Consider the following 16,658-nt stretch of genomic DNA (forward strand, 5'->3'; position numbering starts at 1 on the left):
CCTTAGCATCCTCTCCTGATCTAATCATTCCTATCTTGAAATGTTCTCTAGTCTTCCCCCTATTTCAAATTCCTTGGGTCCTTCCATCCTCCCAAGCTATTATCTTGGAGCTCTCAGCCTTGTTCTGAGCAAATCTCCTAGAAAACAAAAGCTGTTTCCCCTCCCTCTTGCCCCATTCTCAAAACTTTAGCATGGTTCCAGTTCTGACTATTCGGCCTTATCGCTCATTTATGTGAAATTATAGTTATTCCACTGGTATGTTCTCATCGTTTTTCCCATCGTTTGATTCTTTGGAATCTCCCCAGCACAGGAGCTAATTAATCTATACTTGTCGACTGGTGAGATGAACTGACCAAGGACAGTGACCTGATTAAGTCATCCAGGGCCTGGAGATGTTTAGGGGGAGAAATGGGGACTTGGGGATCAGAACAGTTGAGAGAGAGAGTAGATCCCTTTCATCCTCTCGGGCTTCTTAAGCCCACCTGCTTGGGTTAAGTCATGGCGAGTAGATGGGCTGGCATCAGTGCTGTGGGCTTGGGTGCCTCCGTCTAGAATGACAGTCCCCTCCCTGCCACTGACTGTCATCTGAGACCCCCACAGTGTTCTTCATTGTATTCTTCTGGGCTTATCCGGGGATCTCTTTTGGCATCTCTGTACTTATGGGGCCCTCAGCTGGTAACTTCCCCTAAGTGCCTTTCATTCTCCACATCTCTGCAGTGCAAAGGGCTTTGCCTGTGGTAAACTTTTAATTAAAGGTCGACTGGTATTTCTTTGAGTACCTGTCCATGATAACAGTCTCTTGTGCATCCTGCCCCTCTTCCCTTTCCTCCACAGGGAGGATCTCGTAAATGGCTACCGCTGGAGGAACAGTAGTGGAATGGCTTAAAATCCTAAAAACCTCGAACAGTTATTTTCAGGGTCTCATGCATCATGTACCCTTTATCTTCAGTCCCTGCCCATCTCCACTTGGCTTGGAGACTCAGTTATCTCTGCTCAGAAAAACTCTACAATCAGACAACCCTCTTGGATCAGCTTTCTTTATGTCCACTCAGTCCCATACACCTCAGGTCCAAAGCATGATTATCTCAGCTCATTTTCACCATCTCTCAGTTTTCTGTGTCCCTTCTCTCCAAGACCACAGCCTTGAACCAGTTCCTTTCTCTAGCTGGACCTCAGCTTTTTTGACTGTAAAATGACAGCCCCCTAATTAAAATGGCTGTAGAAAAATTGTGATTTGTTCTTAGTAGCCAATTTTGTCCTGTCATAAAAAGAAAGGGGACATGGAGTCTTCTTACATGTCTTTTTAAGACATATTTGAGGGTTAGCTAGATGGTGCTGCAGTGAATCTGGAGTCTGGAAGACCTGAGTTCAAATCTGGGCTCAGACATTTAACACTTCCTAGCTGTACTATCCTGGGCAAGTCATTTAACTTCAATTGCCTCACCAAAAAGAAACAAAAACAAGATACATATTTGAGGCAGTCATTTGGGTGTAGTGAAAGTAGGCAATTAGGTAAAGGTCTTCTGAGGCACCCTTCACTTCATCAGGGATCCCACTGAAGCAGAGATTATCAAGTCTCAGAGGGAGACTTAATAGAAGTAATTGTGGATACGAAGTTGGGCTTCACATAGGTGTGAGTTGGATGAAGAGAGAATATATATATATTTTTTAAGTCAAGAAACTTCCACTTTACAGTGGAAGGGAAGAGGGAGAGGAGAGGAGAAAGGAGTGAATTTACTCTCATCAGAATTGGCTCAAATAGGAAATAACATGCATACTCAATAGGAGTATAAAAATCTATCTTACCTGCAGGAAAATAGGACAGGAATAGGATATGGGAAAGGGAAAAAGGATGATTAAAAGAGAGGGCATATCCTTAGCAAAACACTTCTGAGGAGGGACAGGATAAAAGGAGAGGGAGAATAAATGGCCGGGGGGGGGGGGGGGGGGGGGAGTAATTGAAAAAATTTTTGAAGCAAGTTTCTCTGATGCAATATTATTGTTCTCTGTGAAATGATGAACAGGTTGCTCTCGGGGGAAAAATCATGTAAAGTCCTCCATGAACAAAGTGAAATATACTGTAAACAAAGTAATAGCGGTGTTCTGGGATGACCAGCTGTAAATGACTGTTATTCTCAGGAGTACAATCATCCATACCTGCTCTGAAGGATTTAGGATGAAAAATCCTATCCATACCCAGAAGCAGGGCAGAGGGGCCTTATCAGTTGTTTGTTGTCTTTTTAACCATTTATTGTGATTAAATGAAGTTTTAAAATACACAGATTCCTAAAATGTAAATGATAAATTAGAGACACCATCTTCTGTCTTCCAAAAATTTGTAGCCTTAATTGAGAAAATAAAACATTCCATATAAAATGTTGAGGGTGTGGTAGGGTGTGTGTGTGTTTTGTATGTGTGGGTGTGTATGTGGGTGTGTGTGTGTACATACACATAAATGTGCTCCTGTGCATATACACACACACATCTTACAGCAGCATCCCAGTGGGAGGGGGACGGGATGCAGTAAAGTGTTTAGTATAATAGGAGCCTGTGATATTTGGGGGAAAGCCCTATCCTAGGAGTCAGGAGATCTGGACTCTGCCATCAGCTTGCTTTGTGACCTCAAAGATTGGGCTTGGATTCATACCCTAGTTGGGCCACTTAATAACTTATTTGTGTAGTCTTGAGCAAGTCATTTCAGATATTTCTTGGCCGTGGTTTATTCAACCCAGAAGTGAAGGTATTGGATTGAACTTGGCACCCACAGTTCTTCCCAATCCTTTTTGACCATTAAGGTACTTACTACAACTCTGAAATACTGCTGGTGGCCTTTGAATGCGTAAATCTGAGTCAGATAACTAGGCCTCAGTTGCTTTGCCAGAAGTAATGGATTTAAGTGGTGGGAGAAGTGCATTGAGGTAAAGAAGTCACTGAAATTCAGTTCACTAAAGGCAGCAGAGGGGACTCTGCTTAGAGGAGGCTTGGCTGAGAAAGCACCATCAGAGGAGTAGAGCGAGCCATGAATTTGTTGTGGAAGTTAAGAGTGTTGGATAGATTAGAGATGGTAAGTAGAATTTCTAGCAGAGGAGGATTGTCTTCAACATGGGGAGAATACTTTGCTGTGGCTCAGAGAGTATCTAGACGTCCACTACTGGAAGGAAGGATGTGGATGTCAGCTGTTAGTCACTGAATTCAGGGACCAAGAAGAGGAGCTAAAGCAGCTGTGGGAGGAATTAACTTGAGCAATAAGAAAGCCATGGGGGTGTGGAGGACTCCTCAAGGATGAAGAAAAAAAGAAGGAAATTACTCAGAGCCAATGGGGGACATTGCTGAGAATTATAAGCTAATTCCCAGGGAACAAACCACCCTGGGAGTCTTTCTGCAGACCTTGAAATGGGGCTGTGGAGAGGTTTTGGTTAACATAGGAGAGAAGATAAAGTTCTTCCCTGGCCTTACTGGGGCTGTCTGTCCTGTAGCTGCTCACCTCCTGTCCTTTTTTATGTGACTCTGAGTAGCAAGAAACTGGTTTTCACCATGAAAATATGAGCACATAGGACTGATTGAACTGGACCACCCTTTATCCAGGGGATGCCAAGATTCATGAGACTTCATAATTTGGTCTTTAAAAAATAGAGCCTGCTCCTAAATTCCTGTTTTTCCATTTTCTATAGGATTGATTTATTTAAAAGGACACTGTCAAGTGCTTCTCCCCCCTCCCCCCCCCTTGACATTCATGTTTTCTTCTTTTGTCTTAGTGTTGGCAGCCATTTGAATTTGTTGTTCTGAATGGACCTGAAATGAGTGGTTCTTTCTTAATTCCTTTGCCCAGAAAAATCCCTAGGAATTGTTGATAGTGACCACAATGTCTTTGTAATGTCCACAGAGCGTCTGAAAGTTGTATAAGAAGCATATTATTAAAAAAAAAAAAAAAAAAAAAAAAAAAAGATTAGAAATGAATTATCACAGCTAAACCTTAGCATTTAATGGATCTGACCCCCTAAGGGCACTTTTTAATGTGACTGGTATCGCCTGATTCCCTCAAGGAAGCCTGATCCACATATGGGATGATTCTGGTTCCCTTGGTTTTCTTTAAGCCAGACAGTGTTGGATCTGTTTGGGAAATAGCCTCCAAAGGGAAGGAATCCGCTCATTGAGGCTGGAGGGCTCTGGAAGTCTTGCTGGTCAGCTTGAGTGTAAGGCCACTAGAGGGCACCTGGTGCTGAGAGCAGGGAGCCGGGCACTTGCCCCACAGTAGGGGCTAAACCAGTACTTGCTCTCTTCCCTTCCCAAGATTTTCCTCGGCACCTTTAACTTAGCTGCTGGGGTTCGGTCAGAGAGTCTGCATATTCTCTGCAAGTTCTCCCTCTTGCTTTCCTTTCTCCTTTTGACGATTGCACTCATCACCCAGTCAGGCCTTGGGAATGTTAACCTGCACTTGTGATCGGTCTCGGTTGGAAGGGGAAACTAGCGGTTTGCTCATTGTATCTGTGCTCTCAGTAAACTTGTGTTTGAGGAATGCCTTGAAACCCCCAGTTGACGAGCGCCCCTTTGCTGTAGGAGGCCTGGCCAATGGCAGTGGGCGTTATATCTCGGCAGCTCCTGGAGCAGAAGCCAAGCATCGCAGCGCGTCCAGCACGTGCAGCCTCTTCAGCTCTAGCAGCCAGCTGTTCCCTCCCTCCCGGCTGCGCTACAGCCGGGCCGACATTATGCCCTCCGGCCGCAGTCGCTTATTAGAAGATTTCCGGAACAACCGTTTCCCGAACCTTCAGCTCAGAGACCTCATGGGGCACATAGTAGAGTTTTCCCAAGACCAGCATGGCTCCAGGTGAGTATCTTCCGCTCGTCCGCATGCGGCTTCCTTGTTTGTTTAGAGGCCTCACAGCGACCTGGTGGGTGGTCAGTCTCAGATTCTGTTCCTTGGGGAGATCTGACTTGGAAGGCTCCAAAATCGCCCTTTTTGCTGTATCCTCCAAGAATAGAAGCTAGCTGGAGGCATGATTGATTGATGGGCCTGCCTTACCCCCTTCTCTCTCCCAGACAATAATACTGTTGTGAAATTTTGTGAAGAGCCTCCCTGAGATACTGTCTCCTCACACTGTTTCCAGTAGTTCGATGATCTTGTTGACTTTACTTTTGGTTTGTTTTAGTGGGTTGGGGGGGATCAGGATTTATTCTAAAAATTGAAGGTAAAATGCAAAACAAACAGTGATTATAAATATGTGCAGGAGTCCAAATGGCTTTGTTTGCTCAGTGCTGTCCACTGGCATGAGTGTTTTCCCATTCCTGCTTAAGATCACTCCTGACTAACTGCACAGCACTGGAAAGTAGACTGACTTTATTTGAGCCTGTGTGACCTGCATGCAGTAAGATGTATAAATTGGGGATTGGGATGACCTCAAAATGGTCTCAAAATAATTAAAGCAGGGCTTTTAAAAAAAAAAACATCCTGGGGCCCCAGATACAGAGTTGCCAGGTTGGTTTTGGAGGGGTTAGGGTGGTTCTCCTAGTGCAGCCCCACCAGACTGTGGTCCATGTCACTGTGGGAGAGTTGCCATGAAACATGAATTTGGCCCAGGCCATGCAGCCCTCCTGCATCAAGAGCTACTTTTCTGTGATGAAATAAGGTGATGTTTCAGTTGGAACACACGAATCAAGCCAGTTCCTGTGAAAGATTCTTGGCTGGTGTCATTTCAGCATAGATATCAGTTACGAGTTTACAAGATCTAAGGAGTAGCAGGAATGATAATAAAGAAACGACTGACCTTTTGAGTTGGGTAGGTCTGGGTTCAGGTGTGGCCTGTGGCGAGCTCTGGCGGTGACTGCCAGGTTACGTCACTGTGTCTGACTAACTTATGGGAGCACTGTGAGCCCGGAAGGCAGGCTCTCACACAGAATGGGCACAGACCCCCTGGGATCCCGGACAAGCCCCTCACACAGCTTCTCAGGCTCCCAGATAAACAAGCCAGTCATTAGAGCTGGGTCACAGATGACTCCTCCCTCCCCCAAACAAAAAACAAACAAAATCCAAGAACTCAACTGGGCCAGAAAATTACTGAAGGAAGTCTGAATTGTTTCTATCTCCCTTCTCCTGATCTTTGTGAATTTCCAGCACGGGAGGTATGGCAATCCAGGGCCAGATTTCAGGTAGAAAGACCTGTGATATAATTCCAGTTGGACCCCTTCCCTCTGTAAGCATCAGGCTGGCCCCTTCCCAGCTTCCTCATCCTTTTTATATCTGACTTGGCTCCAAACAAGCCATCTGAATCTGTACCTTTCCACTTGTTGTCCCTCCTGTCTCCTACTTTCTGGCTTCCCTGGCTCCCTTTGAGATGCAGTAAAGTCTTTCCCAGCATTCTCTGTGTCCTCTCTCCTCTGACATGACCTCCTACTTACACTATATTTTGCTCATAGAGATTTGTTTTTTTTTTTTTGGGAAAATTTTTTTCTTGCTCATTAGAATGTGAGCTCCAAGAGGGCAGGGACTACATTTACCTTTATTTCTTAGTATTTAATCAGTCAATATCCTATAAAGCTCTGTGTATTTTAGTTTTTAAAAATCTATCTACAGATAAAATGTGTAAAAGAATGAAAAAACAGTCTCATCTGAGGCAGAGGGAGTCCCATGGACAGCAGAGCATTTTCTGGAGAGTTGAGAAGACTGAGTCTGGCTTCTTAGCTGCACTGTGGCCTCGAGGAAGTCGGCATCTGCAAGACTATTGGGATCTCGGACATCATGTTCTGTGCCCGTGAAATCTCAGACCTTGTCCGATTGAAGCAAAAAGAGTGAGAGTAGAGGATGATCACCACAGAAAAACTAACCTTGGCCAGTTTATTCCCAAAGAGAAAAGAATGGGATGAGGAAGTAATTAGAATTTGATTTTTGATAGGACTCTAAGATCCTTAAATCATCCTAAAATCACGGGCTAGTTGACTCTGTTAGTGGTTTTTTAAACAGTAGTTCAGGGAAATGTCATAGATACACTATCTCAAGACTTATCAAGTCAAAGAAACAAACCCAAAATGATGAGACTCATGCTGTTTCTAAGGGCTTGATAGTGTAATTGTATAATTTTGGAATGTCTGGTACAATCAGACCGATTTGAGAAAAAAGTCGCTGTCAGAAATTCAAAATGAAAACAGGTATGGCTAGGTAGGACTTTGAATGAGATACATGACTTGTAAGGAATGATAACCTCAAAATGCATACGTGACATCTATTGCCATCTTGGAGTACATCCTAAAAGACAACGTTTACACAGACTAGGGAGATGTGGATGGGCATGGAAATGGATCTGGGCAAAGGCCTCAGATTCTTCAAGATAAGTTTTTGGGACTTCCTTTCAACTCTTACCTTCTTCTGTGCTCACACCACTTCTAAAGCCTTTTAATAAGAAACAGGCCAGGTGGGAAATGGCCTTGGGTTTGTCCCATGTGAAGACTGACTGAAGGATCTGAGAAAAGCACAGCCGAGAAAAAGGGAACTTTGGCCTTCTCCGGCAAAGTCCCTGCAATGAGGTCCACCTCAGGGCGTTGGCCTCCCTGGAGGTTCTAGATCAGAGGCAGCTCAAATGCTTGTCCCAGAGATTACGAGGACTATACTGATTTCTCTTCAATTCTGAAGTTCCATGTTTCTTTGAATGTGTGGGAGAATGAGAGGCTTTGGAGCCAGCAGACCTGGGTTCCAACCCAAGCCTGGTGACCATAGGCACTTTCTGGAATTGTTTCCTTTTCTCTTCCTGCAAAGTGAGCAAATTGAATTCTAGGAGATCCCTCTGAGGACGATGGGCATTGGTTTTGTTGGTTCTTTGCTGTTATCTACAGATGGCATTTGAATTTCTGTTCCACGTAGGTTCATACAGCAGAAGCTAGAACGAGCTACGCCCACTGAGCGCCAGATGGTGTTTAATGAGATTCTGCAAGCAGCCTATCAACTGATGACGGATGTCTTTGGCAACTATGTCATTCAGAAGTTTTTTGAGGTGAGAAGTTTCCTGGTTGTAGCAGTGCTGATCCCACCCACCAATTCTGGGTGTTTAGACTTTGTGTTTTAATGTTCAAGGATGTCCTTAGGAGGGTCCTTTGGTCTCTGATGGATTCACCTTGGCATTCCAAAGTGTCTGCCTTATCTCTGTCCTTTCTTTTTCATCCTTCTTCCAGTCTTTGTCTTACCTGTCTCTGTCTCTATCTAATTGGTCTCTATCTCTGGTAGCCTTTGTCTAAGAATTTTTATTTAGCCACCCTAAACTACAGTTTGCCCATAGCCAGAAATATATTTAGCTTTGGAGTGGTCAGGGTCAAAGGGAGATATCCTGAAGCCTGGTGAGCCTTAACAAAGAGCCTTTGCTCGTCTTCCCTTCTCCCCCTCACCAGGGGAACTCAAATTCCAAGAGAGGAAGACAGTCAGTAACCCCGTTGGATTTCAGGCAGCTCAGTTTATTCCTCCTTGTGAATGAGAGTCCTCTCCCTGGCAGATTTCTCTTCTGCCCTTTGATGCTTGAAATGACCATTTATTCTTACCAGGTTGCTATTGATTGCTGTGGTTTGCGCTGCAAGCGTTTCAATCCCTTAGTATCAAAGTCACCAAGTTTTCTTCACTTTTAAAACTGGAATAACGTCGCCCTCTCCCCATCCTCCGTGGGAGGGGATGAAATGCTCGGTAAAGTTTGCCAGACTCTACTTCCATACCCCAGCTCTTTTCTTTTCCTACAGTTTGGGAACCTGGATCAGAAGCTTTCCCTGACTACCCGGATCCGAGGCCACGTCCTGCCATTGGCCTTACAGATGTATGGCTGCCGGGTCATTCAGAAAGCATTAGAGTCTATTTCCCCTGACCAGCAGGTAATTGTAAGTTATAACCACATCTTCTAAAATTCACTTTTTTTTTTTTTTTTTTTTGGCATGGTTTTATGCCCTTTGGGCATAGTTTTATTGACAATTTCATTTTTAACTTTTTTTTTAATAGCTTTTTATTTACAAGTTATATGCATGGGTAATTTTACAGTATTGACAATTTCCAAACCTTTTGTTCCAATTTTTCCTCTCCTTCCCCCACCCCTCCCCGCAATGGCAGGTTGATATCAATACATGTTAAATGTGTTAAGGGATACATTAAATACAATATAAGCATACATGTCCTACCAGTTATTTTGCTGCACAGAAAGAATCAGACTTTGAGATAGTGTACTATTAGCCTGTGAAGGAAATCAAAAATGCAGGCGGACAAACATAGAGGGACTGGGAATTCTATGTAGTGGTTCATTGTCCTCTCCCAGAGTTCTTTTGCTGGGCGTAGCTGGTTCAGTTCATTACCGCTCTGTTTGAACTGATTTGGTTCATCTCATTGTTGAAGAGGGCCATGTCCATCAGAATTGATCCTCGTGTAGTATTGCTATTGAAATATATAATGATCTCCTGGTCCTGCTCATTTCACTCGGCATCAGTTCATGCAGAGTCTCTCCAAGCCTTTCTGAAATCATCCTGCTAGTCACTAAAATTCACTTTCTTAGAGAATTGTTTCACGCTTGTCTTTTCTGTACATGTTTGTTACCTTTGAGTAACTTTAAAAAATAAAATTCTTCAAGTGAGTCAGTTTACTTGCATTGGATTTCCTTTCAATCAATCAAAGATTATTTATCAGGTCCTCCTGTGTCCCACACATTGGTGGGACCAATTGCCATACCATTCATTGCCCTTTAGTGCTGCCCTTTGCCGGTGGGGTCAAAGTCAGATTAGCAGGGACTGCTGAACCGTCCATGAGGATCTCTGTGGGTCACAATTGACTTTGTTGTGAAATGTATTCTGATCCATGTTTTATTGCATGGTTGGTTATTTTGTTATCCCAGTGACACTTGAAGCTGATTGGGGTCGCCCTCAGGAGTGTTGTGGGCCCCACCTGGTGTGCCCACCACTCCTTGGAGCAGACAGCAGACAGCATCCCGCCCCCCAGGCTACCCTGATCCCAAACCCTTTTGCTTTGTGGGAGTGAATTAGTGGCTTTATTACAGAATGACATGGTCAAGGAGCTGGATGGCCACGTCCTCAAATGCGTGAAAGATCAGAACGGGAACCACGTGGTTCAGAAGTGCATCGAGTGCGTGCAGCCTCAGGCTCTGCAGTTCATCATTGATGCTTTTAAAGGACAGGTAACCAGGGCTATGCGGGCCACGGTGGGGGTAAGGGAACGTCCCCTCTCCCTCTGCTCCTAGTGTTCAGTGCTGTTTAGAAGAGACTTTGCTCCTTTCCCTGGGTGTGTTCCCTTTCTTCTTTGCTTGCAGGGCAATGGGACTCTGCTGGGTCTCGGGGTTCATCTCTGCCCCTTTGATGGGCTTAGAGTCAGGAGAACCTGAGTTCCAATCTTGCCTCAGACACTTTTTGACTGTGGGCTACTTTTCTGCCTGACTCAGTTTCCTGACTTGTAAAATTTGCATCTTAACAGTCCCTCCTTCAAAGGGGTCATGAAGACCACGTTTGTGAGGCTCTTGGTGTCTCTGAGGGCTGTCCGCTCCCAGCAACTCCCTGGCCAGGTTGTTTGCTGAGAGGCCTGAGGAGGAGGGGCCCCGGGGTCCCGATATAACTTGGTTTTGTGCCTGTCCCTGAAGGTGTTCGTGCTTTCCACCCACCCGTATGGCTGCCGAGTGATCCAGCGCATCCTGGAGCACTGCACAGTCGAGCAGACCCTGCCCGTCTTGGAAGAGCTGCACCAGCACACGGAGCAGCTGGTCCAAGTAGGTGCCGCCTTGGGTCAGGGCAGGGGGGCTTGTGCTCTGGCCTCTGAAGTAGGCCCTGCCTTTGTGGCACTTACAGTCTAAATGGGGGCAGGGAGTGTTCCTGGGGCAGTCACCAGGAGGAAGATCAGGTATGGGGCTGCCTAGAAAGTGGGGCCTAGGGAGGAGAGGGCATCTTCCCTCTTGGGCAGGGCTTCCTGTTTCTCGCTCCACTTTGCTTCCTGGGTTCATTTTTCCCCCTCAGAGCGGCGCCCTTAGCCACAGTATGATGGGGCTGGAGGAGGGGTGACTTCCTTGTTTTCAAACACCTCTCTTCCTTGGGATCCTGATCTTCTTCCAGACTCCTGTGAGAAAGCCTTCCTGACCCTTGATCCTTATTCCCCCAAACAATTTATCTGTATTTGAGCATATTTCCCCTCAGCCCAATAAGCTGTCAGCTTTCTTGAAGGCAGAGCCTGGTGAGGGGTGTCTCTGTGTCCTGGCGCACAGAAGGCAGTGAATGAGCACACTCAGGGGCCATGGGCCATAGGCAGGGCAGCCGCCCCGGAGGACAGAGCAGAGACCTGCTGACGGCCCATGGATGCCCTTTTCTTCCAGGAGTCAGGCAGTGAAATGATGGGCAGCAGCGTGGGGCCCAAGGGCAGCCTGGGCATCTCTGTAGGGAAGGGGTCCTTGCAGAAGGTCGGGAGGGACTGATCGTGGCCAGAGGTGGCCTTGGACCCGGGGCTTCCTCTGTGTCATCAGTGACTCGGTCTCTCTTTAGGATCAGTATGGAAACTATGTTATTCAGCATGTTCTGGAACATGGCCGCCCTGACGACAAGAGCAAAATTGTTTCTGAAATCCGAGGGAAGGTCCTGACCCTCAGCCAGCACAAATTTGCCAGGTATTATTGCGGCGTTCTCCCACAGCGGCGCGCTCGGAGCGGGCTCAGAGTCAGGCTGACGCGGGGAGGAGCCGTTGTCTGAATGTGATCAGAGCTCTTGTGGAGAGCTTTTTGTTTTTAACATGGTAAACGTTGAAGCTGTGACTTAGAGAGAAGCTCTTGTTAGACATGGGGTCCTCAATTCTTGGGCACGCAGAGGGTCCCGAAACCACAATGCTGGAGCGCTGCCAGTCTCTGGGGCATTTCTGTGCTCGGGGACATGAAGGGCTCCCTCGGGGCCAGCGGCGACCCAGGCCACTCAACTCCGTGAGCAGCTGAGCGAGAGGAAACCAGGGGCCTTCTTTTAATAGGGGAATACTGTCCATACTGGTTGGCACAGGGAGGGTGCCCAAGTCTGCCCACCGTGTTTCCCCCTCAGCACGAGCTGGAAATGCCAAGTTCTGTGTGTGCCCAATCCAGTTCTTGGGCAGGAGCCCCAGTGAAAAGCTCCTCCACTGGTCCCTGGAGCTCCAGGAAGGTGGCTTGGAGTGCCCTTTCACCAGCCGGTGGCTTTTAGGTGCCCGGGTCCTGGGCAAGGCAAGCTTTCCCAGGGGTTGGTACGCCCCATGCTCTGTGGAGCAGAGAGACTCCTGATTGCTTGTTCCCTTTAACACAACATCGTCTTGGAAAGCAGTTTAAAACCTATGGTGGAAAGGGAAATGGGAAGCTGGGGTCCCCCTGAGGATGCCCATCACTGGGACGCCACATCCTCGGAGCAACCCGAACACCCTCCGGGATGAGCTGTAGATCCCGAGGGAGAATCCCTTCATTTCAGAATCAGAGGTGGATGGGACTTGACTTTTAATACAAGATGCCCAGGGATCCGGGGATGGGGAGCTCAGAAGGCAGGTTGCTGGGCCGTGGCCAGACACGTGGCGCCGTGACCCCCCAGCAGACTGTGACCCCGCCTGTCCTGTCTTGGCAGCAACGTAGTGGAGAAGTGTGTGTCTCACGCGTCCCGCGCCGAGCGAGCCCTGCTCATCGACGAGATCTGCTGCCAGAACGACGGTCCTCACAGTGCCTTATACACCATGATGAAGGACCAGTACGCCAACTACGTCGTCCAGAAGATGATCGACATGGCGGAACCCGGGCAACGCAAGGTCCTCATGCACAAGGTAGGTCAGGCAGAGGGCGAAGCCAGGAGCCCCAGGCCCGGGGGCCGGCGGCCCACCGGGAGACCACGGCTCGGGGCCCTTGATTTGGGCGGCCCAGAGGTGACGGCGGTTTCTTTCTCAACCACAGATCCGGCCTCACGTCACCACTCTGCGCAAGTATACGTACGGGAAACACATATTGGTCAAGCTGGAAAAGTACTACCTGAGAAACAGCCCGGAGCTGGGGCCCGTCGGGGGCCCCCCGAACGGCGTGCTGTAGGGGAGCTGCTCTGGTGAATTATCAAAATACAACTCGACTCGGAAGGTGGCCGTTTTTTGTTAAGCAGACCTATTTATTGACTTGATTCATCCATTTGTACATTTTTTAAGGTTCTTGTGTATATTTTGGGGGGGTGAATGATAGAATATCTCCAGCCCTGATTAAAGACCTATCAGATTGGATTGCTGGCAAAGCACAGAATGCCTGTATATGATGTAATTGTATCAAAAATAGCTGTCACATATTTTGTAAATTTTTACCTTGTAAAGTCACAAAAAAATAGTTTTTAAAAGGAAAAAGTACAGTATTCTTTTAAAAAACTGGCTTGCAATCTGGTAGGTCTCCTACCCCATAGCACAACAGGTTTATAGAAATGTATATAGAATAATAGTCCTCCTTCCCCCCCTTCTGTGAAGTCTTTTATACCAGATTGACAAATTACCTGCATAAATATTATTACTCGCTAACCGAGGAAGTGAAGTTGTTTTTTGGTAATTCACAACCTGTTGCCCAGGTAACTCGATGAGGACAAGAACGTAGAGGGTCTGAGAAGAGCAAGGCTTTCCCCTCTGGCTGTGAAGCTGGTTTTAGTTACAGATACTGCCCTTGATTTCTCTAGCAATGTATAGAAGATACGCTGTGTCTCCTTATCTATGTAGTGGTCGTAAGAGATAGCAGAGCAAAATCATGGCTGTTCATCCACCCCCTCCCGCTCCCCAACTGCCCTGGCTGAGAAGCCCCAGATTCCTTCCCTGGGCGGCCAGGCCGCTGGGGGTTGGCCGGGATGGGGGTGGGGGGGCTGGGAGGGCCTGGGTAGAAGTGACATTGAAGCATGAGGACATATTCAGAGAGCTTTTTTTGCTTCCTATAAATATATGCATTGTATGCGTGTAGTTCTTAGGTGTAAGTTTACAGTTTGACGGCAGATCTTGGTTCAATGTTTATTACAAACTTGGCTAATTTGGTAGTGAAGCTTTTCTTGGCTGTACAGATGTACATTTGTAAACCTTCATGCTGTAAATGTAATTTGTTTTACCCTTGGGGGGGGTGGGGGAGAAAATTGCATTTTAGTGTATATTCAGATCCCCAGCCCTTTGGCCCTGACATATAGTGTTGTATAATGTAAATTTATTTCTCCAAATCAAGAGTGATTTTTAAAAAAATTTTATCTTTATATGGTTTCAGGAATCTGAACTAGGTTTCTTTTTATCTATTGTGAGAAATGTCCTTTTGTTTTATAACATAGCTGTTGATTCTGTTACTCCAGACATTTTAAGAATTGGATTGGGTTCAACTGAAGTCAGGGTATTGTGCTTAGTCAGAGTGTTCTGGACTGAGAAGGCATCTCGCCGCAGAAGCCACGGCTTTTTCCATCTTCCTCAATGTGGTGTGATTTTTTTTCTTTGTACAGAAGAGTCCTGTATTTTTAATAGGCTCCCAAGTAAGAGCAGATCTGTAAAATACCCTTCTTTTCTCTGGACATTGGACATTGTAACAGTAACACGAAGATGATGTACATTTACAAGAGGCCTTATGTACATTTCCCAAGGAGCTTTTTAAGGCAAAATTGTGACCATATGTGTATAATTAAAGTCGTTTTTAATCCTTTGCCTATGGAAATATTTTGGAAAAAAAAAAAGCTTGCTTTGTATATTCAGTTTCTGAAAGATAAAGAAAGTGCTTTGTATTTTGTATAAAACATTTCTGTTGGCCCATTTTGGTTTTGTGCCATCTCAGTCATTGGATCATGTCAAAGGGCATTTTTTCCAGGCTCTTCAGAAGAGAAGGAACCCTCTCCGGGGGCAATCCTGCTTGTAGAGAGTTGTAGCTTTTTAATCATTTGTATCATGAATCTGTACTGACAGCAGGAATGGGGAGGGGGGGCGCGGGGGGGGCCAGGAATATGTTTTTCGCATTTAAAGTTGAAGCATTATACTAGCAAAAGAAAAACATTCCTTGGTGAAGAAGAGAGAGAATTCAGCCAATTTTTCATTGGCGTCTCTCTCTGCTGGCTTAGGGGAGTGTTTGGCAGGCTCAGTTAGACCACCATGGTTACGGTCTTTGACCACGCGGAGCTCATCAGTCATTTCTACCCGTGCCATCCATCTCTACTTTGCCGGTCTTGGGCAGGGACGCTGGTCTCCTAATGAGGCTTTCGTCCCCTGGTCCCAGTTTTTGACCAGAACATTTTCTGTCATTGATCAGAGTTCCTAGTTTGACCCTATCAGGAACCCAAATGTGGGATGCTATCCTAGGCCCCTTTGGTGTCCCCAAGCTGGTCTTTCTTAGAAACAGGGTCAGGAACCCGAGTCCCCTCCAGGGAGCGTGTCCACTCGTGGAGAAGCGGTCAGCCGGTCTGAGACCACTCAAGTCCAGACGGCGACGTTTCATCTCCCCAGCCCTCGGAGGCCCGTTTGGTGAAAACCCCTTTGTGACGTTGGCGAGATCTCAGGGTTTCCTTGCTGGGTCATCTCCTGCCTGCCCCACCCCTACCCAAACCCACCTTCCTAAGCCTTTGTGTTCATCTGGGATGCAGTTAGGGTGAAACCTGAAGGGGAAGTTTGTTTGGGCAGAACCATTCAGCTTTTGCACACGAGTGTCTCCTTTTTGATATGCATTGTTTCTGGACCAGTTTGTTTAGTCTGATAAGTCCTGGCTCTTTTTGGTTCATATGGAATAATGTTTTATTCACTTATTTGTATATTCTGTATAAACTAGGAATTGAAAAAGTGTGAATAACATTGTATGAAATAAACCTGGTCTTGTGTTTTTCTCTAGGGAGATAAAAGCAAATCATTGACACCTCGCTTAACTTGCGTGAGCTGCCCACTCGTGGGCTGCTTGGGACTTGGGAATGGGCTAGAAACCACCGTGGATAATTTTGTGATTTAAGGGGTTGGGGGCAGGGGGAGAAGGGACAGAAATAAAGTGGTTTCGCTAACTCTAGAACCAATATGATTGGCTTTTCACACGGGTACCTTCCACTGAGTGAGGACAGGAGTTTAATTTGGCGTGTCCCAGAAAGATTTCCCCTTTGGGGACCATTCTCCATTCCTATTTTGGTCTCATGTTACCCAGAGATGAAGCAGAAGGGTTGTTCCAAGCCGCCTCCTTAGAGGCAGGAGATACCTGGCTGTGTCCCAGACCGCCCTGGCACTCTCTGCAGCATACCCTCCCCACACCTGGCACCCTTCTCCCTCGCCCCCGTTGTCCATTTGTCAGCAGTGCGCGGGGCTTCCCTCGCCTGCCTGTTAAGGGCTCTTCACAGTGTGGTAACCACCTGCCTGTGGCCCGAAAGGGACATACGTCATCTGTGGTCCAGCCTCATTCTTTGGGTCACCCCAAAGTTCCTCTTTTCCCTGTGAATCGTTGCCCCCCCCCCCCCCCATTCTGGTCACTTGTGTCCCTGTGTTCCTCCGTGTCCAGCTGGGCTGGATCCCTGAAATTGGCTCAGCGCCGCACGCATACACATGTATGCTCACATGCGCACACACAGTCACCCATGCTCACACGTGTTCACGTGCGCCCGCGCACACACACGCTCACAGTGGGCACCTGTCTGCAGAACGGCTTCCGCATAAGAAAGGCCGGCTTGGAGCCGGCGCCGCCCTGCTCCCGGGACCCTGAGGAGAA

The 16,658-nt window shown here is 46.9% G+C and overlaps 1 protein-coding gene across 11 annotated transcripts in view; it reads left to right on the top strand.

Annotated features, from left to right (window-relative positions):
* Window positions 1-15,802, top strand: part of PUM2 (pumilio RNA binding family member 2) — a 79,677-nt gene extending 63,875 nt beyond the window's left edge. For 7 of the 11 annotated variants that reach the window (XM_031949583.1, XM_031949589.1, XM_031949584.1 and 4 more), the window contains 8 exons: window positions 4,558-4,825; window positions 7,850-7,979; window positions 8,710-8,844; window positions 10,005-10,142; window positions 10,599-10,724; window positions 11,488-11,609; window positions 12,574-12,766; window positions 12,894-15,802. In XM_031949583.1, the coding sequence (XP_031805443.1) occupies window positions 4,558-4,825; window positions 7,850-7,979; window positions 8,710-8,844; window positions 10,005-10,142; window positions 10,599-10,724; window positions 11,488-11,609; window positions 12,574-12,766; window positions 12,894-13,025 (1,244 nt within the window). In that variant the 3' untranslated portion in view covers window positions 13,026-15,802. The remainder of the gene's footprint in view (window positions 1-4,557; window positions 4,826-7,849; window positions 7,980-8,709; window positions 8,845-10,004; window positions 10,143-10,598; window positions 10,725-11,487; window positions 11,610-12,573; window positions 12,767-12,893) is intronic. The other 4 variants (XM_031949585.1, XM_031949590.1, XM_031949586.1 and 1 more) reach the window with 2 other exon arrangements.
* Window positions 15,803-16,658: the final 856 nt, after the last annotated feature.

This window comes from Sarcophilus harrisii, chromosome 2, assembly GCF_902635505.1.
Source record: "Sarcophilus harrisii chromosome 2, mSarHar1.11, whole genome shotgun sequence".
Lineage (NCBI taxonomy): Eukaryota > Metazoa > Chordata > Mammalia > Dasyuromorphia > Dasyuridae > Sarcophilus > Sarcophilus harrisii.